This window comes from Grus americana, chromosome 3 (assembly GCF_028858705.1).
Source record: "Grus americana isolate bGruAme1 chromosome 3, bGruAme1.mat, whole genome shotgun sequence".
In the NCBI taxonomy this organism is placed as follows: domain Eukaryota; kingdom Metazoa; phylum Chordata; class Aves; order Gruiformes; family Gruidae; genus Grus; species Grus americana.
Genome location: NC_072854.1, coordinates 112910332 through 112937418, shown reverse-complemented (window position 1 = coordinate 112937418; position 27087 = coordinate 112910332). Strand labels below are relative to the sequence as shown.

At 54.5% G+C, this 27087-nt stretch overlaps 1 protein-coding gene across 11 annotated transcripts; it reads right to left on the bottom strand.

Annotated features, from left to right (window-relative positions):
* Positions 1 to 28: 28 nt before the first annotated feature.
* Positions 29 to 27087, bottom strand: KLC4 (kinesin light chain 4). Of its 11 annotated transcripts, none has more exons than XM_054820326.1 (17): positions 26948 to 27079; positions 25055 to 25275; positions 15471 to 15737; positions 15044 to 15274; positions 14596 to 14674; positions 14285 to 14510; positions 13891 to 13978; positions 13399 to 13500; positions 12899 to 13072; positions 12642 to 12741; positions 12058 to 12110; positions 9299 to 9366; positions 9108 to 9216; positions 8229 to 8378; positions 1310 to 1434; positions 1139 to 1196; positions 29 to 682 (listed from the first exon to the last, which is right to left on the bottom strand). In XM_054820326.1, exons 3-17 carry the CDS (start codon positions 15717 to 15719, stop codon positions 593 to 595), a joined length of 1902 nt encoding a protein of 633 aa, XP_054676301.1. In that variant the 5' UTR covers positions 15720 to 15737; positions 25055 to 25275; positions 26948 to 27079; the 3' UTR covers positions 29 to 592. The 11 variants fall into 11 exon arrangements, with proteins under 11 accessions (XP_054676301.1, XP_054676304.1, XP_054676303.1 ...); XM_054820329.1 differs by having other exon boundaries at positions 8256 to 8378; XM_054820328.1 differs by lacking the exon at positions 25055 to 25275 and having other exon boundaries at positions 26948 to 27087.

The window sequence follows — 27087 nt, the reverse complement described above, 5'->3', positions numbered from 1 at the left end:
CGCCCCGCCTACGTGCTGAGCCACGGTCGCTTCTGGGGTCGATTTTATTTAATAAAATACGGTACAGCAATCAACCAACGGGGGTGAACCCACGCACGGCCGCCCCCCGCCCATGCCTCCTAGCGTCCTCCTCCTCCTCTCCCCTCGTCACAGCTGGGGCATGCGGCCGGGCAGGGCCGGGTGCGGCCCAGGGTACACCCACCGCTGCCCTGGCCGGGGGTGCCGCCCGCCCGCCCGCCCGCCCCCCCCCCCCGCGCGCGTACGAGGCTGCCTCACTCCCACCGGACTAGCGTTTCTACCTGGCTAGCGTGTGCGACTGGTGCCGAGCGTGCTGCCACCGAAGCTGCCGGCCCTGGGCGTGCAGCAGAGGAGCATGCGTGTGGGCTGCAATTCCCAAACTAGCTAGGGCCTCCCGGTGCTTATGGCCTCCCTGGGGCCCCGGGCTGGACAGGCAGACAAGTGGCACAAGAGCCGGTGAAGGGGAAAACAGAGCAGTTGAGGTGGGGAGGGCGACGGGTGCTGCCCTGAGCAGCGCAAAGCTGGGGTGCGCCGGCAGCAGAGCAGCCAGATACTGGGGGCACCTGCACACGGGTCAATTGGAGGAGAGCAGGGAGCTGTGGGAGGACAGGTCCATGCTGCTGGCACTGAGGCCTCTACTCTCTGCACGGAGACCTTGGGTGCCCTGGAAAATACATTGCCCGTAAGGACCAGTACCTGCAAACCACACCCACGCCCCAAAGCTGCCAGCCCACCTCCTGCACCCCTTGCCTTGCAAGCCAGGACTCCCCCAGGGCTGTTACCAGCCCCATCAGGTGCCACCTCTGCTCTCCATGCACCCATTCTGTGGCTGGAGGGTTTGCCAAGGTGGTTACTTGGAAGCAACACCTTCACTTTTGGAGCTATGATCTCCAAAGTGGGGCTGCAATGGGGGCATCCGCCCAGGCCACCCCTCGGAAGGCAGAGTAGCTCCAGCCTACACAGCAGCAGAGTATATCTGCGTAGATGAACATCTCCGGTGGGGTCTCAGGTACCTCACCGCCCATGTTGCCGGCCACAGCCCCTGTAGCCAGCTGCACCAACACAGCCCCCACTCCAGCACCCATTCCTGCACCAGCCCTGCTGCCTGCCCAGTGCTTACCTCAAATGAAGCATCGCTAGACTTGTGCAGGTAATTTAATGATGCAGCTCGTTTCATGCTACAAGAAAGCAGAGGAGAGCAGGTGTGATCTTCTTGTGCCTGGCCAGGCCCCAACCCTCAAGGTGGCAGGGTGCCTGCGCCCAGCCTGGCCCTCCCAACCCTGGCCCCTACCTGGTGTTCCTGGGCTCCAGGGGACCATTGCCCTGCAGTTTCTTGACCAACATCTCACTGCTCCTCCGTATCACATCCCGGATTTTCCCCAGGGAGCTGCTGCGCTGGAGGGTGCCACTGCCATCCTGGACACAGAGACACAAGCCAGGGCGACTGCTGAGTGGCACCTGTCAGGCTCTGGCATGCTGCAGATGAGTGGCCAGGACTGAGCTTGGCTCCAAACACCCTCTTGCTTGCTTGCACTGAGGATTTAGCCCTGTCCTAGAGCAGGCTTACCGCATGGCTCCCCCTCACCCTGGGTCTCCACGAGACATGATGACCATGGAGTCAGAGACCCCCACCATGGCCTGATTCATCCAGACTGATCCTCCTTCCTGCCCAGCAGAAGCCCAACACCCAGACTGCTGACCTGCACCAGGCCACTAGCACAAATGGCACCGGCATCCCCACAGCTCTGCTCAAACACGGCATAGCTCCATCACCTGTGACAGCTCAGGCAGCAGCTACCAAGGAGATCCCAGTGGCCAGGGAAGCACCAAGACCTGATGGAAGCCCCAAGCCTGGGGGTACTTTTATCAAGCCAGGACATGCTGCTGGGACATTCATTTCAAGGACTCCCTCCTCATTTGATGCTGGCTGGAGACTATCCTCTCCCTCCCATTACCCTTCCTCACCATGCCATTGCTATTCCTCCTCTCCATCCAGCACTTGTCCCAGTGCATATCTTGGTCCAGCAGGCTCACTCATGTCAGACAAGACCAATCCACACACACACAATCTTGTCCCACCTCTAACGCCCCCAAGACAAAATTAGCTTTGAGCTTGCTGAGCAATTCAGGCAGCTCTAAGATGCATTCATTTGGCTGCACCAGCACCGTGCTGCCAAGCAGACACCACTCCCCCCCCCCCCCCCCCCCCCCCAATTTAGCTGCACCCAGCTCCACTAGCTGCCCCAGGGTGGCACCTTTCAGGGGTTTCTTTATGGTTGCCTGCTTTTTCCAAAGATCAAACCCAGCCCTAAATCTGGTTTACCAGCCTGTTTCCTCCCACATGCTCTCAAAAATTCTTAGTACTCAGAAAGGCACTCTCAGCCCTTGACAGGCTCTAGCCATCTCCCGCATTTAGCTCCACATGGATGCAAGGCACAGGCTGCCAGCATGACACCACCTCATGCCACTGTGCCATCATGGCATCAAGCTCTTTCCCTGTGACCAGGCACACTCGTTACACAAGGTTGTGGCACCACTGCTGATGTGGAGTTACTTTTGCTCTGATGGCTTGATAACAGCAGTCCTCCCTGCTTCTAATCCCAATGGTCCCGGCACATCAGGGCAGAAGAAACAGAGATAAGGTGATTGCAAGAGGCCTTTGCTCCATACAAGCATGTGTGAGAGCCCCTTTGTACCATGCCAAATGAACAAAATGCCCTGTGGCCCAGGCTGGCAGCAGCAATTGCCCCAGGACTGTCCATGCTGCTCTGCAGGTAAGCAAGGTCTTTGCCTTAGGCCAGTCACCCCCTTATGCTGATCTCTATGGGTTGTGACCCTGGGGAAGGCTTTTCCAACGCTTCCCCACTCTAGGTACCCAAAGCTGATCTAGCCCTAGACCTCTCTCCAACAGCTGAACAGGACTTGTCCTACCAGCAAATCTTTCATCTCATCCCTTCTTGGATAAACCAAATCCATTGAACCGCTTTACTTTCTCATCAGGATGAAGGGTTTCCAAACTGGGAGACACGTGCTGTTGCTGCAAAGGACCTACTCACCAGCAATGCAGAGAGCACCAAAAGTATTAGCAAGGCAAACAATTCAACTCCTGCACCAGGCATTCCAGGCAGGTTTTAAAGGAGCTGGCTGTCAGCATGAGGCACTAAAAGACAGGGGTAGTGGTGGTGGGGTGTCTTTTGCCTCCCCACCAGACTTGCACCAAGTCACCACCCTCCCTGTAGGGTACTGGCATGCCAGGCACTGTTCCTTTTGCCAGGGCACACAAGCCAGGGGTGGAGAAGGGAACACAGCTGGGGTAGGGGAGCAGGACCATGGTACAAGGGCAGCAGGATCCAACCAGGAAGTATGCTCTGGGGTCAGGGCTGGAGGATGGAGCCACATTTCCCCAGCTGCAGCAATGCAGGGTGACTGCAGACCAACACCAGAACCAAATGCTGCTGCATGCTGGGTTAAAAATAGCCTTCTTTCTCTCCCCACTCCCTTTTCTGCAGGGTTATTTTTAACCCAGAACATTTATGGGGTTTGGTTTACTGCAGAGCTCCCACCCTATTGCACCCACCAGTATGAGAGCACTCAGAAAAAGAAGCAGCTCTACCACCGCGTGCTCCCACCCTGCCTGCTGCATGGAGGCAGAGGACTTGGGCAGGATTTGGCAGCACATGGAGCTCAGCACTGGGGGACACAATGGGGAATGGAAACACATGTTGAGGAAGGCCCAAGCTCAGACACCCCAGGACAGCCCTGCCACACATGGCTACAGAGATGAGATTAGTAGCAACCCCAGTTTGGAGGTTAGGGAGAGGCACAGTGGAGTTGGGTCCCTCATCTCCAATGCTCAGCCTAGGAGAGATGCCCTGGGGGTAGCACATCCCCCTGCACACGCACAGACACCAAGCACCCCCACACCTGCTTCAGCAGCATTTGCACCCACCACCCCAGGGCTGACCGACGCTGGCCTCCAGAGCATGGAAAGAAGCACAGGGCAGCAGTTCGGGTCTGTCTACCTTTAATCAGAGGTACGGTTGTTACAGCACCAGGTCCAGGATGTGGCAAAGCACAGGGGCAGGTGGCACTGAGGCCTGAATGCACCCTGCAACTGGGGACTCACCACTCACCAGGAGCAGCACTGGGAGACAGAGGCAGGGATGGCACAGCCCTAGAGCACTCAGCCCTGGGCTCCACACTCTATGATCCTGAGGACAAACCTCCTTTCAGCAAGCACAAGCTCCCAGGGGAGCAGCATGCACGTGCCCTAAGGCCTCTGCACCACCATGGGAAAGCCAGGCCCAGATAGACACAAGCACGTTTAGTATCACAACCTGCCAGATGACTAGCATGAGAGAAACTATCCAGCTAAATAAATAAGGGAGGGTCCTGCGCTGGCCTCTGGGCTCTGTCCTGCTGGCTGCAGCCTCCCCAGCTTTCTTCCCAGGTAAGAGGGCCAAGGAGGTTCACTTCTGTTAGCAGGTGGGATGAGGACATGCATCCAAGGGTGTGACCCTCAAGGCAGTGGTGGTCTGGCCTTGGGAAACATCCCCTTTCCCAGCAGTGACTGACAGCACCAGACCCTGCACAGGCCTGGAGCCCCATCAGTGGCACTGAGCCACCCACACACACACCCAGGGTCAGCACTGTCTCTCTAGCAGTGACAGGGTTACAGATTTCCCACCCACTTGGCTAGGGACAGCCAGACAGCGAGCCACACCCCCAGGGACCACATCTGGCAAGCTAGGTCCTGTGTTCAAGAATTGCCCTCCCCTATGAGCAACCTGGACCCTTCTCCTCCTGTGGAAGCCTCCCTCCAACCATCCCATCTGCCCCCACATGTTCAGAGTACCCCAAGCCCCAGCTCTTCCTTTCCTCGCATCCTTCTTTGCACCTTCTTTTTCTCCCAACCAGCCCATTCCCCAGCTCAGCCACTTCTAATGGCCCAGGGCCTGTCCCCTTGCTTTCCTCCTACCCTTCCTCTGCCTCCAAGAAACAGCAAACAACTTCACCCCCACCTCTCCCTCTCTCAGCAGCCACACCTGGGGACCCTGCAGCAATGGGGAGCTGATGCACCCCTTATTGCCATCAGGTGAGGAACTTGGCTACAGCATCAGGTCAGGAGGTTGCAACCAAACTGCTTGTCCTGGCAGGTCCCTATTCCATGCATGGCCCTTGGCTGTCACCCCCTCACCACATCTTAGATGTACAGTAGCTATGGGCCACCCTACATTCCTGTACCCCTGCAGAGAGGCCCACATGCTGCCCCTGGGTTGCAGAGCTCAGTGGGGGGGAGGATAGCAAGACAGGGACTGCTCTGTGCTGCAGGGACAGCCCAGCTCACCAGTGGCCAGCGCAGGTTTGCTACAGGGCACTAACATCAGCCAAGCCTACAGGGAAGAAAGCAACTGGGCACATGACAGCCCTGCCAAGGCCAGGCCTCTCTGTTCCAAAACAGCCCCCCATCTTCATGCCTCTGTCCTGGCCTCCGCAGAGATGGAGGGAACAAGCTAGGAGGGTTGAGGATGTCTAATGACGTGGAGTCGGCATGCCTGGAGTGAAGACAATCCCCCGCAGGCCTGGTCTCCAGGGATGTACAAGGGCAGGCTGGGGGTGGGGGCACGCAAGGGGACAGTGGCCCGTCGCCCTGGCCTGGGGGGAGCGAGCAGCTCCTCGCAGATTCTTCCTGCTCTTGCTGGCCATGGGACTGGAGCTGGGCCACGTGGCCAGGCACTCCTCTGCAGGCGTCGCGGTGCCCTCATGCACCAGGAGGGTTGGGGGACTGGCGTGGAGTTCTTGCCGAGGAAGGAGGGATGGTGTGGAGGAAAAGTCGGAAGATACAACACAAACATCCAGGTGATTGCGGTGGAGGGGAAAGAGGGAGTCTCGGGAGGCATTTAAGCCTAGTGCACAGAGAGGAGAAAGACACAATTTACAAGGCCATGAGGTTGTAGGTCACCCTGGGAGCAGGTGGGGCAGGGCCCAGGCTGCATGCAGAGACAATGGGCCATGTCTGAGCAGGGAGGGAGCCTTGTGAGGCTGAAACAGTGGGCTCACATCTTTGCCAGCATGCTCTAGCAGGCTGGCAGGAACAGCTAAGCTCAGGGAGGAACAGCCTGGGCCGCCTGCTCTGAGGGCTCCCTGCTCCTGGGCCTCACGCACCCACAGGGTGCCTTCCAAGGCCTCAGTGCCACTGAGCTGGTGCCATCCCTGCTCTCACAGACCAGACCCTGGCTCTCCCAGCCCAATTACCTGGGCAGCAAGAAGCTGGTCCAGGCCCTAGGCTGCTTCCAGAGCTGCCCTCGGCAGCAGGGCACAGAGGTTGCTGGCACCTTGGGGGCTCCCATGGCCCTGCCTGCAGCAGCTGACAGCTAAGGGATGGCAGCAGAGACTGCCCTGAGGCAGCACATCTTAGGTCTCTAGACCAGCACAGAGAAAACTGGCTGTGACAGAGAAGAGCAGTGGGAGCTGCCTCAGCCCTCTTTTTGGGGGAGCTGCAGCCCACTGCAGGGCTGCTTGCTGGGGAGAGGAGGCTGGCTATGTGCACAGCAGGCTGGAAAAGGCACCAAGCATCACGTGGCAGCAGCCACATCCCCCAGGGTGCTGGGCTAGCCCTCAAACTCTCTATCTACAGCTGGCTGGGCCAGGGAAGCCCTGCCAAGCCCCCTAGGGAAGGGTCATATGAGCAGGGACTACCCCCCTTGGCTGGGTCAGGCTGGGGGAGAGGGTGGCATTGCTTGCTTGTCTTGGGATGATCAACTCAGAGACTGTCAGGAAGGTCTCCCAGACCATCACCAGTGCAAAGCAATCACCCAACACCAACCAGAGCCAAGAGAAACTGCAGAGACACATCAGCCAGGAGAGGGACCAGGTGATCCTAATCCAAACCTGCATCCCTCCCTCTGTGCTTGTCTACCCCCTCTACTAATAGGGAGCGCAAGGGCCCAGGGTTGGTGCCTTGCCAGGCACCCTCTTCATTCCTGATGCCAAGAGCTGGGACAGAGGACAGCCCTGCATCTGGCAGAGCTGCCTGGTCTCCTCAAAGCTCTGCTCCCCGTGTCCCCTCCAGCCACCTCCTGGGTACAATCCACAATCAAGAGAGCCAGCGGGCTTCAGGCTTGGGCATTGAGGGGCTGCCATGGCAATAGGGAAGAGGAAGGAGGAAGGGAAGGAGCTCATGCAGGTGGGGATGGAGCAGAGCCAGGTAGGGAAGAATTAGTGACAGCAGATGTGAAGGGGGAGCGAAGAACTGTGCGCTCAGTGTGTCACCTGTGCGCTCAGTGTGTCACCTGTGCCAGGCCACAACTCCTGGGTACCCAGCTACACTATGCTGCCAACGAGTTTGCAGGAGGAATGGTAAGCGTTAACAGCTCTAGCAGCCCTCGAGCCAAGCACCCACCAGCACCATACCCACTTGCCACCTCTTCTCCATCATCCTCCTTACAGGAGGCAAAAGGCACCTGTCCCAGACCTGGACCACTACCTTCCTCCAAACTCAGCACTAGTGACCAAAATGCCCCTCGGTCTCAGAGCAAGACTAGTCAGGCTCAGGTCACCCTGTCTATGCCTCAGCTAACACCAGCCTCTTTTGTCACCACTGGTCAGCCCGGCCTGGCATCCCGCGAAGACTTGCCTTTTACCACCTCTTCTTGGCCAGAGCCCACGGAGGGCATGAGACCAGGAGAGGGGGACAGCAAAGACGCTGCCTGCAGACTATTTCCGTGCCCTGCAGTCACTCAGTCACAGGCACATACACACGCACACAACCCTCCCCAGGCTCAGCATCACCTGTGGCACAGTGCAGGACACACAGCCAAGTTGCTCACAGAGGCTGTGTGGGCCTGAGATAGGGCCGATGCTCTCAGCCAAGGCCTCAAGAGGGGAGCAGCAGGGAGAGATGTTAATAAGACTGCAAGGCTAAGATTAAGGGCAGACCAGGACCAGCTCATGCTGTGCATTGCAAGGGCCTGGCAGCCCCCTGGAAGCAGGAGCCCTCCGTTGGGGATAATCTGGCCTGTACACCAGAAGCCAGGTCCAGACACGCACCTTTGTGGGCTGGCTGGCTCATGCCAAGAAAGAGAGGGAGGAAGTGTGCAGGGAACAAATGGAGGCAGACAAGGATGCCACGACAGGCCACGCAGGGACACAGGCTGTCCCTTCCCTCTGGCAGCCGGCTGAGGCCATTCTTGATGGTGTCTTGTACTTACCCCGCTCCATTCCACGCCCATACTCACTTCCTCGCTACCGTCTGTGGCATTCTCGTACTTGACGCTGCCCCCAAGGCTCCGACGTCTCTCTGTGCCATCGCCCTCCTTCAGGATCTCCACCACCTTTGTCTGGTTGATTGGGTCAATGCCCTGCAAGTACAAAGGGATAAGGAAGCACCACGTTTTGCCCTTCTGTGTTCCTTCCCTCTAGCTATCTGCTGTGCCATCACTGTGCTTGGTCTCATCCCATCTCTTAGCCATTACCCTATCAGGGCCAAAACTCTCCAGCACAAGGATGGAGCCAAATGCCATCCTGCACTCAGCAGTCCCTGTTTGGGTTCCCAGCTCAGTGAGCCCCCCACCAAGCCACAAACTACCCTGAGGGACAAGGCCTTGCTACCCCAAAACTGACAGGGTTTTTTTCCTTCACATTTCAGTGTGAAGGTTTCTGCTGTCCTTCAGTCTTTGTGCTACCTGCTTACAGCTCCTGCTTTATTATTTAAGGATTGAGAGGAGTCTGGGGTGAGAGGTATTCTTAAGAAATCCCTAGGGTGAAGAAAACATTCCAGTGAGTGCAGGTCACCTCAGTAGCTGACAAAGTCAAGTAACCTGACCTAACCTGGCTGCAGTATGGCTGCACTCAGAGCCACACCTTCTACCCCACATGCATAACCCTACACACGTGCACACATGCATAACCCTGCAGAAATGCAACCCCAACCACCAAGGTGCCCCGGTGTTGTGGGTATGTAAACCAAGGATATCAGAGGCTACACAGCCCAGGAGAGTCCCTCAACACACCCCACGCCAAATGCTGTGCCATGACCTGCCACCCCAAGCCCCACAATGCCCCCTCCACCAGGGTCCCTCTGGGGTTACCTGCCGCCGAGAGCGAACTGCACACTCCTCCAAGGTCTCAGCTGCCTCTAGCTTGCCCTGGCGTCGATACAGTGCACCCAGGTTCCTCAGAGTGGTGTTCACAGTCGGGCTGTAATAATATATGGAAGATGAGCAGGAGTCCTGGGGCCAACCCCTCCAGAGCCCACAGCTGCCCATGAACCACCTCTTACCTGCTAACCTTACAGGCCTTGTACCAACCGCCATACTCAGCATAGGGAGCACTGTCTCTGTGCTTGCTCTACAGGGTGAGGAGAGATGAGAGCTGTTAGCCCCATGCCTACTGCTATTCTCTGGCCTGTGTTCTCCCACTGGGTGCCAGGGTCAGGCACCAGCTCAGCCTTTGGAAAAACAACGTGCAAATGCAGTGATGAAGCCCAGCAGGTTCCTGGACTGAAAGCCCATTTGCTGCAACAGTTTTAGGCCACAAGTAGAAGTGATGTCCCTACCCCAGGAAGGCGCAAAACCCCATCTCCTTGCCCCTTCTGTGGTACCAAAGGCAGCAGGGACAACACAGCCCATCCTCATGGTGCTCTGGAGGACATGACACCCCACCTCCCAGCATGCAAAAGGGAGACAAAAAACCCCAACCAACAAAAACCCCACAGGCATGCCAGGCAGCATGGGCACTAAAGCCCTCAGCCATGGCTAGCAAAGGAATCGGCCAGCCACACCCAAGCCTTCTGCCTGCAAGGTCACGGCCTGCCCCAACAGCAGCTCAGCCCATCTAGCTGTCTCCTCTCCATGCCCAGCCTTTGCATCCCAAAGTTGGCTGGCTGGCCCTGCCACAGCCAGAAGCAAAGAGGCTGCTGGCCAGAGCAACAAGAGAGGGGGCAGAGCTTGGCACTTAATGAGAAAGATCTAGGGCCAGGACAACCCAGTCTGCAGGGCACTAGCTGCTAGCCAGCATTGCCCTGGGTCAGTAGGCACCATGGCACCTGCAGGCAGGAATCACCACTGCTGCAGGAGCAGGGCTGCCTGTTCACACACTGTGCACCCTCGTGCATGGCAAGCACTTGGGGGTGTGCCATGCCCCTCGCTCTGCACCCACAGGATGCATGGGCTGGGCAGGAAGCACCCAGCTCAGCCCTGAGCACAGCAGGGCTGCTCTCACCAAGCAGGTGCAGGGGGCCACTGCTCCACAGCAGGAGTTTCCATCTGGCAAGGGCTCCAGCCCAGAAGTAACTGTCCTTACAGGGACCATTTTTCTTACTCAGTCTCACAGCACCTCTCAGATCTTTACCCCACATGCTGGAGTCTCCCCGAGCCATAGGCACATGTGGGTTTTCTTGCACTAGAGACCTGCACAGTCTGGGCAGGCCCCAGGGACAGGAGAGCTCAGGATTCAATACACCTCTGAAGCTTGCGTAGAGGCAGCACTAAAAGGGTGGCTAAACCCAAGGGAAAGGTGTCAAATCCCCTGGGGCAGAAAGAACCTTGCAGGCCAAGGCTGCCAGCTGTGCCCAAGGCCCTGCTGCTAGCACAAGCTGGCCTCCCCCTGCTGCTACCGAGAGCAGAGGGAAGGAGGGGTGAGGGGAAAAAAAGAAGTGAAGCTCTGCAAGTGGGGTTTGATGCTTTTTAATAGATGTGTAAACACAGCACAAAGCAGAACGCAGCAGCCCCAGCCCCTGGGCCAGCAGTACAAGCAGGTCTGTAGTTACCACCACCTGGCCAGGAAGGCCATGCCAACCATGCCATGCCATGGGCACAGCTGCCTTAGGGATAGGAGCCCCAGGGGCAGGTAAAGATGCTTAGCTCTTGCCCCAGGCTGTAAAAACAAATCTCACTCCAGCTGTAGGTCCCTGAACCTGTTTCCTTGCCCTGTATCAAAAGCTTGAGTTATCTGGAGCACAGCCCCACGCTACAACTATCTACTTTTGACCTCTTAATTTTCCAAAGATAACATCAGATGTGTCTCAGTCTCAGAGGGGGCAAGAGGAGCTTGGTCTCTGCTCCAACTCTGATTTCTCCTGCACAGGATGGTGCTGCAGCAAGTGTAATTTCTTTGCAGCAGAACCTTCATAGGGCAGCAACAGACATAGCATGCTGGTGGGAGACAGCTGCTAGTGCCCTGTTCTTAGGACTCATAGGATGGGATTGATAAGTTGCTAAGCCAAGCCTGCCAACCTGCTGTCTCAGCCCACATACAGATGGGGTGTGGTCTGAGGGCAAAGGAAAAGGAGAGACAGTGTCTACTCTCACTGCAGCTAGAGGACTAGACCACAGCCGTTCATTCTGCTGCTTCACCCACCTGCCAAAAAGCAGGTGAGGTCTTAGGCTTGGGAAAAGCAGAGACAGGATTGCATTTACCAGCTGAGCACAAAGCAGGGCCTGGGCAACAGGAGCAACAGCTTCTTTGCCTCTCAGCCTATTCCAGGGCAAGCACAATCCATGTCTACCCTCTTCCAGAGGCCAGCTAGGACATAGAACAGCTAGGGCCTGCCCTGTGCAGAGATCTTTTTCAGGAGGTTTGGCTCCATTTCCTAAGCAAAGTGATGTCAGCAGGTTCTTCTTGACCTCCATTTTTCCCCCAGGCAGCCTTAGGGCTGCTTCAGAAGCAGGTTGTACTCTGGGTACCAGCAGCTCTTTGGAACAGAGCGCCAGGGCCCTGCAGCACAACCCTCTGCCATCCGCCATCTTCCATCATCTCAGAGGGATCACTAAAGCAAAGAGAGAGAGCATGCATGCCCCTGCCCCAGGAAAAAGCATTGAGTTCTCTGATGCACCTTCCCTCCCTGCTGCCCCAAGGAGCAGCCATGCTCTCCCCCCACTCTCCAGATCCCTCCTGGCCTTCATCAGTGACCACGGCAGCAGTTCAGACTGCAGAAAGGAGGGTCTGGCTGTGGTAAGACAGGATTGAAACCCCTGGATCTCCTTCCCCTCCCAGGGCTCTTGCTGCTATCAACAGACAGCACCACCAGCTCAGACTCACCTTGCTCATCTCCTCTCTCTCCTCTGCGTGCATCCAGATTGGCTTGTGTTCATCTGTGTGGGGAAGAATGCGAGACAGCTCCACTCACCACCTCACCCCTCTTGCCCTGTCACTTCCACTGGGGCTCTGCCTCCTGCACAGCCCAGCAGCTCACCAGAGGGAAGTGACAAGGCTTCCAGATCCCCCTGGTCCCGAGCCCCAAGAAAGGCAACCAACATTGCAAGGACAGGACAGGGGAAGGGAGGAGCAAGTCCTCCCACAGGGAAACACCTGTGTCAGGTATACAGGAGAAACTTCAGCCTATGCCTAGGAATGATTGTGCCACTTGCTATTCCTCCTTTTAGCCACGACTATTCCCAACCCAGTAAAGACTGACAGCTAGAGCTCTCCAAGACTCCTTCTGAGAGAAGAGGTGGAGCAACATAACACACTGGAATGGCAGTGTCTCAAGGGCTGCCCAAAGCCCTGCAAGGCATCCCATCCCTCTGCCGGGGAGGGTACCAGAATCAGCCAAGCCCAGGCTGAGAGCCAGGACACCAAACTGGTCACCCTTCCCCAGCCCCAACCGCTTCTGCTGTACAAACCATCGACAGAGCCAAACTCCTTCACGTGAGCACGGGTAAGGATCTCCTTATATAGCACCTCTGCATCTTTGTATTTGCCTTGCTTCAGGTAACAGGAGGCCTGCAATGAAGAAAAAAGCTCCAGCCCCACTGGGCAACACAGATTAACTCTGCCCCCCTCTTGCAGCTATATCTCTGCTTTTTCAAGCACCAGGCAACGCTCACTTTTCCCATGGCACCACTCCCCATCCGCACATGGCCCTTCCCCAAGGTCTCACCAGGTTGTTCTTGGTCTTGGCCACGTTGGGGTCATCAGGGCCCAGGCAGCTCTCATAGATCTCCAGGGCCCGGCAGTAATAGTACTCCACCTCATCATATTTGCCCTGGTTCTGGCACAGCAGGGCTAGATTGTTCAGCTGCTTGGCCACATCAGGGTGGTCTTTGCCTAGGACCTGGATAAAGAAAAGAAGAGAAGCCACAAAGAGTCAACATTTCAAGACTGCAGTGAGCTCCTGGAGTTAGCAGACACTGTAGTCCCTCCAGGACATGCCTATGCAAGACAGAATCCAAGGACTAGGGAGGTAAAGAGGAGAAATCCCAGCTTCCACCTCCTAAGCAGGCCTCTTCAAGGCTGCAAACAGTAGAGAGGCAGGAAAGGTGGTGGCAGAATCACCAGCTAAAGAGACTAGGTAGGTCCTGCACCTCTGAGGTGCAGTGAGGTAACGGGGAAAAACCCTCAGGGAGAGCTGGAAGGAAGGAGAGCATGGGAGACTAGTACCTTCTCACGGATTTCCAGTGCTCGCTTACACAGTGGCTCTGCTTCTTTGTACTTCCCTCTCTTGCCATAGAGAACGGCCAGGTTGTTCAAAGTTGCTGCCACCTGCAGAGACATAAGCCTCTCTGTGAAACAAAGCAGAATCCAGTGGGACCAAACAAGGAGTGCAAGCAGCAGTAACAGTGGCTGTCCCATTTCCTTCATGCCTGCAGTACAGCTGCTTCTGAAGAGAAGGAGGTCCAGAGGCTCAAGGCTACTCTACCTACATCACAGGATCCAGGAGAAGCCAACTCCTGACAGGCCATACTGAACAAGACAGCAGGAAATATTGAAGCAGTAAAATAGTCCCACACCACCTGAACAGCATCCCTCACATCACAGAGCACACTGCTGTCCTCAGTAGTCTGGCTGCAGACACACCATAAGGGCATCATTCTAGCCCCAGCGGCACCCACAGGTCAAGGGAAATGACTGCAAGACAAGGGAGACACTCACCGCTGGGTGGTCTTTGCCCAGAGTCTTCTCACGGATGGAAAGAGCATCATTCAAGAGGTGTGCTGCCTCTTTGTATTTATTCTGATCTCTGCAGTGCAAAGGCAACCAGTTATTCAGGATTTGGATGCCGCAGCCCATGGCAAGCAGAATTGCTAACAACAGTCCTCCTTCCACACAGATCCAGCCCCACAGAACTTTCATTCCTCCATCCCTCCCTACCTTAGCCAATCCCTAGTTATATCAGGGAGTTTGGTGGTTCAGATACCTCATCTGCGCCAAAACCTTTCTGAAGCTGGGGGAGCTCCCTGTCACCAGAACATACTGCCCTAGTAAACAGGAGAGGGGAAAAAGCTCTCCTGGCCCAGTTCTGTCCTGCCCTCCCCACCATGCTCACCTGTACACTAGCGCCAGGATGTTGAGCATGGTGGCCACATCAGGGTGATCGTGGCCTGATGTCTTCTCCAGGTCCTCCAGCGCCTGCTTGCAGAGCGGCACAGCCACCTCATAGCGTCCCTGTGAGGCGTACTGGATGACAAGGTTGTGGAGGGTGCGCAAGCGTGCAGGAATCTCATATCCTCCCTGCTGGGCAGCTGCCACTGCGCTGCTGTGCTGGTGGGGCACTGCAGGCACAGAGGAATAAACAGGGGCACAGTTGGCACAACACACTCGGAGACAGCCAGCAACCATGCATGACCAAACACTTACATCCAGGACCATGCTCCTCCTCCTCATTTGGGAACAGATCATCCAGAGAGTCCTTGGCGGAGTCACCCTCCTTCTCCTCCTGCGAGGATGGGAATCACAATGCCATTGGTTCTCAGAGGAGACAGCAGCAGCCTGGGCTGAGTCAGCTACCAATCTCTCCTGCCTGCTGCAGCCTACTAATACCCTCAGCTTCCCCTGTTGTCTCTGCCACATCTTCCCCTCGTCCAACAAAACTAATAAAGCCAAGTTTCCCCAGCATATCCTGGCATGCTACCCCATGTTCTTCCAGAGACCCTGCCCCATACAGACTCCCTTTAGTTACAGGCATTGCTGTGCACGGTAGCTGGGAAGGGGCAAAATCCAGGGCAACGCTATCACACCTAGGCAATCTGGCTGGTCCAACCTGCCCCACCCCCAAAGGTGGCTGCTCGACAGGACAAGCGCATACCGAAGGTGAGACATCCTCATCATACTTCTTCAACTGGTTCATGAACTCAAGGTGTTTCTTCTCCTCCTCCAGTTGAGCCACGGTTTGTTCACTGCGCTGCAGCTTCTGCTGGGTGTTGGCAAGCTCATCACGCAGCCACTGGTTCTCCTGGCACAGTCTCCGCACCTGAGCACGCAGCTTCTGCTTCTCTGACTCCACAGCATTCAGATGGTTGGACAATGCCATCATCACCTTGTCAAGAGTCCCAGTCAGTAACTGCCACAATCTTATATCTCCCTCACATGCATGCTTAGGGCCCACCCTCAGGGTCACACTGGCCTTCTACACTCAGCCCCTTGCCGCCACTCCAGCTTATGGAAAATGGCCACATGCCTGCCTTTCCCTGTTCATCCTGGGTAACACCTAGGGGAGCACCCACCACTCTCACCTGAGCTTCTCCGAGTCCCAGCTCAATCATCTCCACTGACTTGCGGAGCAGGTTGGATTTCTCATGCACGAGATTGGCTTCCTCATCTTTCTTCAGGCACTTGATGGTCTCCAGCAAGCTGTGCAGGATGGAGTTGTGTTCATTCTTGAGAGCCTCCAGTCCTTGCATCACTAGCTTGGTGTTGGAAATTATCTCCTCTTGACTCAGCTTGTCCAGCTTCTCCTCCCTTGGATACACCATGGTGGACATAGTCCTGCTCCTGCAGCCCTACAGAGAGAGGGAGAGAGAAAACCTGAGTGCCTCAGTGCTATTTCAGAGCCACAACCAGACACAAGTGTCACAGCCTCCTTCAAGCAGCCATAGACAGTGTTCAACTGGTTGCCCGCACTAAGCCCTTCCCCTTCGTCTTCCCCTCTCCCTTTGGCAGCAGGCAGCTGCCAGGGCACGTGTCTCCAGTTTTGTGGCATGGAGTGCTGGCAACCGGTGCAGGTGGCACACGTGGACAGCAGTCAAAAAGCCTAGAATCGGTGCTGACCTCTAACACCCCCACACTCCCAGCAGCAAGGAAAGCTGATTTAGCTTCCATTTAAGAACAGAGATTTGTGGTTGGCAGCTGGGGTTGCAGTGCATACACCTCCTGCCCACAGACCACTGATGCAAGGAGGCTGTGAGAGCTCAACACCTCTTCAGACTGCAGAAGAAAGTTAATAGAAAGTAGAGGGATGCCAGCTCAAAGCTTTCTGCTTTCTCAATGGAAAATCTCCTGGAAGACAATCTCTCAGACAAGGAGGCATCAGTGGCCTTACTGGACCAAACAAAAAATTCCCTGACAATCCCAGCCCCAGCGCAGAATAGACATTGTGGCGACAAGGGACGTAACACTGCCAGCATGAATTGAATCAGCCTGTGTGGGAAACCTTATATACACCAACTGCTACAGTTACACTAGCATAACCCTTGTGTGGGTGTCAGCTTGAAACACTAACAGCTTTTTCAGCTTCATTCCCCCTGCTGCCAGCCCAAGGACTCCTCAGGATGGCATAAGGACGCTGTACTCCTCCCCTGTCCTGTTCCCCCCAGATATACAACAGGGGAGTACCAAGCTACTGCCTTTGCACAGGGATACCAAGTCCTACAACCCACGTTAGTGTGGCTGCAACATCCCTGCGTAGAAAATCCAGCAGTTAGGGAAACACACCAGGCCAGAGGGTGAGACACGTAAGAAGCATGCAAGACCCCTTATAGCAGGTTGACAATACCCTGGCTATTCCACGACTCACTCGTCTAACCCTCTCTCAGCCATCCCTCCTTAGGCCCTCCCTTGGCCACCCCAGCAGCCTCTTCACATTACTCAGCAACCGCAGGAAAGCCACCACCCACCTTGCTATGGGTCACCCCAAGGCCAACCTACTGCAGAGCTGAAGGCAGCCAGCTGCCCAGCAGCACCTCCTTGCCACCCACCCAGAGCTGACAGGAGGCACTGCATCCCGAACAGCCAGGGCGCTGCTGGCAGGAAGCTCACAAACTGTCCAGGCACTCCGCAGGAGGAGATAGGGGAAGAGCTGCCAATGGATTTCTTTTTGTCCTCCTGCGGGACCCACCTCTGCATGGTTTGAGCTCTTTGTTCTGCAGAAGCCTTGTGCCTGGTTTACTGAGCGAGCAGAAATGCTGCCCCAGGTACAGGAACAGAGAGCAGAGCTCCTCTTCTTGGCAGGGCTCCTCTCCTGCCCAGCTGTACGCTCTGCGGGGGGATGGGGCTCAGGGTGATCCCCCAACTTAGCTACTGCATTCCCTGCCGAGGAGTGGGACCCAAGCAATAGAGGGGTCCAGTTTCTTCATTGCAGCACTGAAAGTGAGGATGGTGAACCATGCTGGGGCAGTTGCTATATGTAGGCACATCTCATTATATATCCACTCATTTCTTCCTCTTTAGCCTCACTATTCCAGAAGTGCCTTGAGTTGTTTATAGGCCTGAGCTCTCCTCTCAGCTCCTCTCTGTTTTTTGTTCCAGTGATGCACATCCATCCCTCAGGAAGGGCAGTAAACTCTCAACACAGAAGAGACCTTACTGAACCTGAGCAGGGCAGAAACACTTCATGTCTCTTGAAGACTGGGTTCCTGTTCATACCTTTGAGCAAGAGCCGAGTCCTCCTGCCTGAGTTACAATGCTGACCTCACATTCACTTCATGATCCAGCATCAGCACCAACCCTGAGTCATACCCAAAAGCGAAGGATACAGTGAAGTATCTGCCATGTGCCACGTGCAGTTACCCTGTGCATCGTGCATTTTACACTGAAGAGTCTGATCTGGACTGTGACATTTCCTAGTTTGCTTTAGAGAAGACCATATGATAAAAATGGCATGAAAAACCTCGCTAAGATCAAGACAGAGGACATAGGTCTGTTGAAAGTTGGCTGTCATTTATATTCTGTCTTCCAAACTGATTCTCCAGAAACTGGCAGCTAAGCATTCTGGTCCATAATTGCCCTGGGTATTTGTTTTCCCACCTTTATAATACATCTGGGGGAGTGATTGAGTGCTAAAGCAACAAGGGAAGTCCTGTCTAAGGCAGACTTCTGTAGGTGAGCACAATTCAGGAAATGTGCAATGATTCCCAGCTCCAGAGGAAGGGGTTGGCAGCCCAGGGATGCTAGTGCTGCCACATCTGGCAAAGCACTGCTGTCCTGCTCCAGAATGGATCCAGGCAGCCTCCCAGGAAGGCTCCATAGGTACTTACCTGCTTCCACAGAAGCCAAGGTAACAACCGTTAAAGGGCAAAACAGCCCCATCACTGGTTTCAGCTCACAAGGAAACACAGCCCCAGACTCAGAAACAGGGAAGTCGGGAAAGTGGGAGTCCTCTGGAGCATAGGCAATGCTTGAGATACAAGGAGATGCCCAGGAACAGCCTTATAACCAGCATACAACAAAACTAGACCTCTGCCCTAAGGCTCACACAGCTGTACAGCACAAGTGCCTCTTCATCTGTCCCTCTGTGTACTGGGTCAGCTGTGAAATGCTGACAGTTTTTATGGAAGCATTACTTATGTCCATACAGAGATCTTGCTGCCATCTCTAAGAAGTACAATACAAACACAGTGGGAAAAGGAACATTACAAATCATGATAAAAAGTCACCACCGCTTGCACCTTGCTATATAACACAGTAAGACAAGACCCAGATCCATAGAAAATCAGTCTCATTAATTCCACTGTGCACAGAACTACTCAACTGAGAAATTGCTGAGCTGTGTGTTAAAACACCAGTGCCTCTACTCCAGCAACATCCTTTCTTTAGGCCTTCCAGCAGAATAAAAACTTTGAGCCTTTCATACTCCCCATGATCAACTTGTTTTTCAGAACTGTAAAGATTTCAAACTGTCCAAGAAGGGAAAATAATCAAAATGTCCTGACCCACAGCACATCAGTCTCATCCTACCATGCAACTACATCCTCAGATCCTCAAGACATACCAATACAGGCTCCTCTTCTCTCCCTGGCTGTGTAAAGACCTCTACAGAACCCTGTTTTTTCTTCCTTAGGATGACATCCTAGAAGCACAGGTCTGCTTGGTACCAACATGCTTCCAGTGTTCAAGGGTGGACAGGGGATTGTCCAGGCTGGACACAAGGTGCAAAACCTGAGAACAACACGTGGGCTGTTCACTTTCAAGTACCAACAAGAAAACAAAGAGACAACTGCAGAGAAGTCACTTAAATGCTGCTACTTTTTGTACAGCAAAAAAACCCCAACACACACTGGTAGGAAATGGCTTATTATCCCTCCAAAGTGACAATTCTACCCTACAGAGCCTTATTTTTAGCTCTCCCCAGTGCTGGCAGGTCTAGACTCAGTGCCCAGCCCTCCAGAGAGGAAACACGCTCTATGGCAACCGACGCCAAGGTCGTGCAGGCTGAGGCTGCTGTATAAGCACTCTTCCTACTCCCACACATTCAGTAAAGGGCACTGAGTGTCCTTTATCCAGGCAGAAAACACACTCCGAGGTTCCTGCAGAGAGGAGGGGAGACATCATCATCTGCCTTTGGCAGGGGGAGGTTCAGACTGGAATAAGAATGAATGCTTTTCCAATGAGTTCCTTGGGAGGTGGAGTTTATCCTGCTGCATTCCTCATGGTTCTGCAGGTGTCACGGCCCAGGTCTCCACCAGCGCATTTCTGCTCTAGTTGGCATGTCTTCCCTGTTCAGTGAGCTGCTAGAACAGCCTGGCTTTCCAGCAACACCCATCACACTTCCCCTCCCCTGCTCCCATTTGGAGGAGTGCTGCAGGAAGACAGGAAAGGAACATGCGTGCACTAAGCTTTCTGGTAGTTGCAGCAATCAGCTGGGAATCCACCAGCTAGCACATCCTGCCAGGCAGAAACCTTCCTCCTGTATTCAAGTGCATAACTGGGAAATCACTGAGCATCAGCAATTTCAGCAGCCCACTTTTCTGCCTCTGAAAACTGCTCCTACATGCAAGACCTTTAAGAGGAAAGAGCTGGAAGCTTCACTGCTTGTATATGAAACCCGCAATAGCTGCCACAATAGAAACAAGGATGCCAGACTAAATGGGTCCAAGTGAATCTTAAAGCTTAGACTGTGATGCCTAATGCTAGAGAGAGCAAAAAAAAATAAGCACCAGGGAAATCAGGAGTCAACTACAATAGGACAGAGACTTCAGGTCTACACATGCCTCAACAAATTCAGTTCACTTCACTGTCTCCTCGCATGTCCCTGGACCAAGTATATGTGAGATGCAGGGTACGGTCACAACTTGCACAAGTGATACTGTCAAGACAATAATTGCAGCTTCCTTCAAACTGCAGATGGCCTGCCAGCACTTTTTGTACAGAATTGGGCACAGATTTTTAGCAGCAAACTCTTCTGTAGGAGAAGGTGACCTAAGGATATGGTATTTGCAGAAAAACAACTGGGTTCTGTAAAAAAAAAAAAAAAATCTTCCTGTGGAAAAGAATAAGTCCGACCCATAGCAAGAGTGAGTGATCGCATTTGGGAGATAGACAGCAGTGGTAGCATTGAGAAATAGAAACACAGGGCTTAAAGTCTTATTTTCATTATAATTATCCAAGTATCAGGTTATGAGACATACTTTTGCTACCTGGAGAAACAGCAAGGTTACATATTTGGGAAGCAAAACGATAAAGGCAGGGAGGGTTTTGGGGTTTTGTGGTTTTTTTTTTTTCCCCCCCTCTCCTTTGGACCTCTGCCAGCTCATTACTGTTAAACAACAGAATAAAGGGCCCCTGGAAAGACTGGTTAACCTCCAATGAAGCTAGAAGCGAGATCACCAATATACAGCTGAGTCTTCATTCCTAAGGGATACTGCAACAAAACCTAGACCTAATACCTTGGACATCAAAAAAAAAAAAGCAGTAAAAAGCGAATAGAGTGCCAAGGTTCCACATTGCAGAGGCTGCGTCATGAGCACAAGTTTTCTCCTTATTTTGATACCATCATGTCAGAAAGCAGAGACTACAGTCAGCTGTGCAGAACCTCTGAGTCTTCCACTGCACAGCCAGAACATATTGACGCTGCCAGGAAACTTGCACACTGCCATGCCACTGCCAGAAGAACCTCTGTGCTCAGGGTCACCACCCCAGGCCACCTACAACAGGGCCATGGAAAAGGGATGAACTGGTGCTGCTGAGCTGCACATCCCACAGTCAGCATTTCCAGAGCCATTCCAATACGGGTAAAACAAGAAATATAATCAGCTCTGCATGGTGCCCAAGAACTTCACAGCTAAGAGCAGCTGCACACACACATGTTAAGGCTTTAGAAACAAAGGCAAGAGAGAGATGCTTTGCAAATGAAGGGACAGATGGGTGCACAGTCAGCTTCAGGGTAACATTAAGAACTGCAACGTGAATAAGAGCCAGAAATTAGAGGGCAAATGCTGGACTCCTGAAAGTAAGAACTGGTGGAATAATTGCAGGATATGGCTCCATCCTGGGGTACGTGCCTGCTGAGGTTCACAGGAGGTACAGAGCAGGAACAGTGCTTTGTAATGCTTGTTACCACTGCCAGAAATGCCTGGTATATCTCATGCTCCCTTAAAGCCACTAAGAGCACACAAAGAGGAAATCAGTCAGGGGTGAGCACCCTTGGAGTTCACACCCAGCACATCTCTGAGGTGCAATCCCAAAGGCAAAAGATGTCACTCAAACCCTGACATGCATGAGGTCCTCTGCCACCAACTCTGGGTCACGAGTTTCTCCACCCTGCTGCCAAAAAAGGGGGCACCTAGAGCCCCATCTTCTGCCCAAAGTTCTTTCCCAACCCCAGCCTCCAGCCTGGACCTTTCTTGCACTGCAGACAGTCTAGAGAGACCAACTAACACATAGATGACTTCAAGTACCATAGAGAGACTGTCATGTTGCAACTTCTGCTGTAATAAAAAAGAGTCTGGCTGTTGTATCACTTGGAAGGGATGCACAGAGGTCTCTTAGAGGTCTCTGGTCCATCTCAAACTCAAAGCAGGTATCTAATCAGGTATCTGTGTCTTGTCAAGGGTTGAGTATCTCCACAAATGGAGATCCCACAAGCTCTTCAGACCCTTGTTCCATGCCTTAACTATCCTCACATGGGAGAGGGGAAAAAAAAAAAGCTCATCTGAATTCCTTAGATGAACTCCTTATTACATTTGCCTTTGCCGAACACCACTTCAGGACAAAGGGGCCAGGCACCACAGCACTAGAAACTGACCCTAGCCTAGGCTTGGAGGAGGGGAATGCAGCACATGCCTCCTTCCAGCAGGGTCCCAGAGGGAGAGAGGCAATGCAATCCACCTCCAGCAAGAGACGTGGAAGTGGAGGCAAGGAGCTATCTCAGCCACGTTCTCCCATGCCTGAAAACCAGAACCCTCCTTAGCATCATTTTTTGGACTCTCCTTAGCATCCAGGCACAGTTTTAAAGCCAATCTCCAAGTCCAGAAAGGCTTCACCCAACCAGCTTCCCCCAGCTTTAGAGTCATGTGTAACCCAGTACAAGTTCACTGTGCTGTTGGAAACAGACCAGCCCTCTGTATCCCCTGAACAGGGATCAAGGTCAGGATTGCTTCTTTCAGCAGCAGCTGACACATGCCAGCTCTAGCTGAGTGTGAAGCTCCAGGGTTTTTTTTCTAGATACCAGAAGGCCTGTGTTGGGAAAGTCTGTGCTAACCAGCATGCTGCAAGAGCCCCAGGGGCTTTTAACTAGGACTAAGGAACTAGATTTGCAGCTCAAGTGGAAGGGCTCTCCTGCAAGGAGACAGGAGACTCCCTTCATGCTCTTTCCCTTCAGCACTAAACACTCCTCTCTGCCCCAGAAGCTTCAGCTCTTCACCACCTACAATTTCTAACAGAAACACTGTAGCATAACCTTCCTGAAACTTAGAGCAAGGTGGTGGTAAGCTGGCTTTACAGGAACTTGGCTATGGTGACTCAGGTTCACATCACTACAGAAAGGACCGGGGAGCTTCCCACCCTCCTCCTGCTTTCCAGCCCACAGTTGGAAGTGGCAAGTCAAAAGCTACCAGGGTTTGTTCTGATTGACCAGAGCAAGCAACTCCTGTGTTACCAAAGCACGATCCAATTCCAATAAGCACACGTGCTCTGAAAGAGACAAAGAAGATGGTCTGGATGGCTTTGTATCAGATCACTCGTTCCTTTCAAGACCAGAAAGGTCTTATTCCTTTCATTCATTAGCAATCAAAGAACAGACGCATTAGAGGCAATAAGGGTTAAAAACCCAACAAACCAACCAACCACCACCACCAAAAAAACCCTTACCCCAAAACAGCACTGACGCATGCCATTAGCAGAAAGCCATTTTGCTCCTTATTGCAGTTCATGCTGTTTACAACCCCAGCTGGCCAGGGAAACGTGCACCTTTCAGCAGGCCATTGGACCCAGAACAGCAGTCTTCACCACCCGCACCAGCAAGCTTGTGCTAGCACCTCCAGATCAGCTGATAAGACCTTGTTTTTAAACTCTTGCTCATGTCTGCAGCAGCTCACCAAATCCGTTCTGCATCTGCTATGCAAGGGACTACAGCAGAACACCATTAAAACCTGTTTCCAGGCTAGCGGAGACAAGAGCTAAGCAGCTGGAATGAAGCCAGGACAAGCATCTCTTCCTAGCTTCAGAATCTGATTGGGAGTCTTGCTCTATAAAAGACAGAGCGAGAGCCATTACCTTGCCCTGACTGCATGAAATAATATTAAAGCAAGCAAAATAATTCCAAGGAGCCAGTGCCTCTGCAGGCATCTGTCTAATGTGAGGACTATGCATTGGATGTGCCTCAGAAGCACGGAAGACAGCCAGAACGCAGCTGGGACCAGCAAGTGCCCTGATCCACTCTGTGTACCCTGAAGGGCTCTGGAGTGCCCACACTCCCTCCACAGTGTACCTGGGGCGGCTGCAAAGACCAGCTGACTGCAGGCTGCAAGACTGAGCTATTATTTCCAGAAGCAAACCAGTCTTGTAAACCATAACAAGGCAGCCAAATTCACAGAGACAAAGCTCTGCCTGCATAATAAGCAAAGGATTTGTTCTACCCCTGGCTTCCCTGACCAGCTGGAGTTCTTTGAGGAGCTACGTGGCTCTTTCCTAGCAAATCAAGCCTTTATCCAGCAACTCTACCAAGGTCAAAATCTTGCCACGTGTCCCTTGTGCCCTGAGAGCCATTTTGGTATTTGGGGTTAATGCTGCTGTTCCTACCTGGACGTTCCTCCAAAACAGCAGATGAGAGAACAGGCGCTTCCTGCTCCTTCTGCCAACTGCAGCAGAGCTCAGCCATGTTTATTTACCCTGTGTCTGAGCTGGCCAGATCTTTGACCCTGTGTGCTGAACACCACCCTCCTTCCCCTCACGCAGAGGCGGGGGCAGGTGCTTTCCATCTCTCCAAGGTGGCATGGGAGACAGGAGACCAAGGACACTAAAGGAGACCCTAGCACGGAGCCGCAAGAGAGTGCCAGATGCCAGCTATGCAAAACACAAGGAAGCCTGCAGTTGCTGGTAACGTGCCGCTGCCTCCCACCATTGTGCAAATTTCTCCCGGCTGCCTGACCAGAGCATTCTGCTGCAACACCATCCCCCAGCCCTTCTTCAGACACCTCCTCACAGCCGCACCCTCTCCCTCCCAGAAACTTACCAGCAATTGCCCCCCCCACCCCCTTTGGTAGCATGCACCTCCACTTTGGAACAGCTTAGTAAGCAATTTATTAACAGGAGGAAGGTCTGGGGGGAAACAAGGCTCTGAAAGTTTGAGAGCCATTGCTGCGTGCTAGGAGCTGCCTCCATCATTGTTTCTCGGGCTTTGTTTGGCAGCAGGAAGCACGCCCGCTGCATATTCTTGGGACAAGCAAGCCAGAGAAACCCTCTTCATCCTTCCTCAGTATCACCACAGAGAAATTCTGTACCCACCTGGCTAACTGTAAGCTTCCCAAGGAGAAAAAAGTTTTCATCAGCTCTGCCAGAAATTGCACTTCAAAGTAGTCCTTTGTTACAGGACGGCTGGGCACCCTGCCCATCTCAGTCACCGGATGGGAATTCTCCCCCACCCCGCACCACAGAGGAGCGGTACCTGGCTGCCTGCAACAGCTTGTCCAGCGTCGGCACTCCTGGAAGCCCCAGCACCGCAGAGAACACAGGCCGTGGCGATGCACAGCTCCCACAGCGTCTGCTGCGCTGCCTCCGGTTCTAGCAGAAGCGCAGGCACCAGGCACTCGGCAGCCAACCACACTGCAGCAGGGGGAGGGGAGGAGATGCAGCCAGGCTCCAGAAACAGGATGGTTGGATGCTCTCCTGGGAGCACAGAAAACACCATGCACGCCAAGCCTAAGGCTCCCTCCTCAGGGACCGATGGGAGCACCGAGGAGCAGTTCACAGCCCCCAAGCTGCCGCACGCTCCAAGGGGCTCTACCCCACCATCAGGCTCCTGCTCAGACGGCCAAAATCACCCCCACCCTACACCCAGCTAGATCTGCTCCATCCTACACTCAATCTTGGGGTGAAAGGTTTTACATCCTGTTTGGTATCACCCTCACCTGTGTCCCCACTGCTGACCCAATCCCAGCCCCTAAAGCCAAGCAGGTGGAGCTGCAGAGAACCCACCAGCTGTATGATCACTATCACTGTGCCTGCAGGAATGGCCAGATACAGGACAAGATTGCTGGGAGTCTGTGTCAGCACTGCGCAGTGCAGAGCTGGGCTAGGCACCACCTGGAAGCGTTCTTTCAGTCTCTAGATGCTTTAGGCAGAGAGAGAACAAATGCCACAGCATCCAACGTAGCCAATGGATTGTCACTACGACCATCCCATCCATGGTAACGCACAATCTTCACAGCACTCTCTGCAGTGTTTTGTGAGCCTCTGGAGGCATGCCGTCCCCAACTACCTACATCTGCCTGAGCCAGTGCTTCATTGGGATTCCTGTCCCTCCCCAACAGGTTCCCCCAGAGAGGGAAGGGCTTCAGGTGTCCCAGGAGGCAACCCAGCCATGCTAACACACGGGCTCTCTCTTGCGTCATCTCACAAACACACATTTATTCACTAAAGCATCTTACTACTCTCCCTTCCCTAGCTCTGGAGGGCAAACCTGACTGGCTAAAGTACACATAGCTACAGCACAGTTAAAAAAAAAAATTCACTCAAGTTACATAGCAGGAGCACAAATACATATTATTTATCTTACACTGAAAGCCATTCCCGGCAGTGAAGACACAGCCTAATTATAGAGCAGTGAATCCCACAGTCTGTGTCCACAGCACCCTGGAAACAGCCATGACTGGGACTGCAGGCTGGGCCACCGTTGTCATAAACATATGCATCCCTCGGGGGCTCCCGGCCTCTGCCAGCCGTCCCTGCACGGCGGGCAGGAGCACAGGCAGCCGGCCCTGCCTGCAGGGAGGGACCCGGTGCCGCCCGAGGAGGGCAGGAGCCGGCGAGGCCCCCGGGGCTGGCCCCGGTGCCGGACGAGGCTAGGTCCCGCCGGCTCCAAAGTCCACAGAGCCCGCGCTCTTATCGCCGATCTCGCCGGCGGCGGGAGCGCGCCCCGACAGACAGCGTTACCGCGGCCCGCCGGCTCCGGGCACGACGGTCCCGGGCCAGGCGCTGCCCCTCGCCCCCGCTCCCCCAGCAGCCAAGGCACGCAGCGGCTCCCAAGCCACGCCGGCCCCGGGCCCGGCCCCGCGACGGGGACTGCCCTGTGGGGGCCCCGTTCCGTTCCCGCTGCTCACGGCGAGGTGCCGCCCCGGGGAGGCCACGCAGCTCCGGCCAGCGCCGCCTGGGCCCCGCGGCGCTTCCTCCCCCCCCCGCTATCTGCCGGGCCGAGGCCGTGCCCCCCCGCAGCCGTGCGGGAGCTACCCGGACCCGTGCTGAGGGCTAGGAGACCGGCCGCCTCGCCTGACCGCGGCGGCCGGGGGAACAACCAAGCCCCGGGCGCCACGGCCCCACCCGGCACCCCCGCCCGTCCAACCTGCTCGGCGAGAGATCTCGATGGCCGCCGCGACGCAGTCGAGATCGCAGTCCCGGTGCGGCGGCGAGAACAGGGCGGGACAGCGAACGGAACCCGGCACCGCCCACCCCCTCAGCGGCGCAGCCCCTTTAAATCCAACA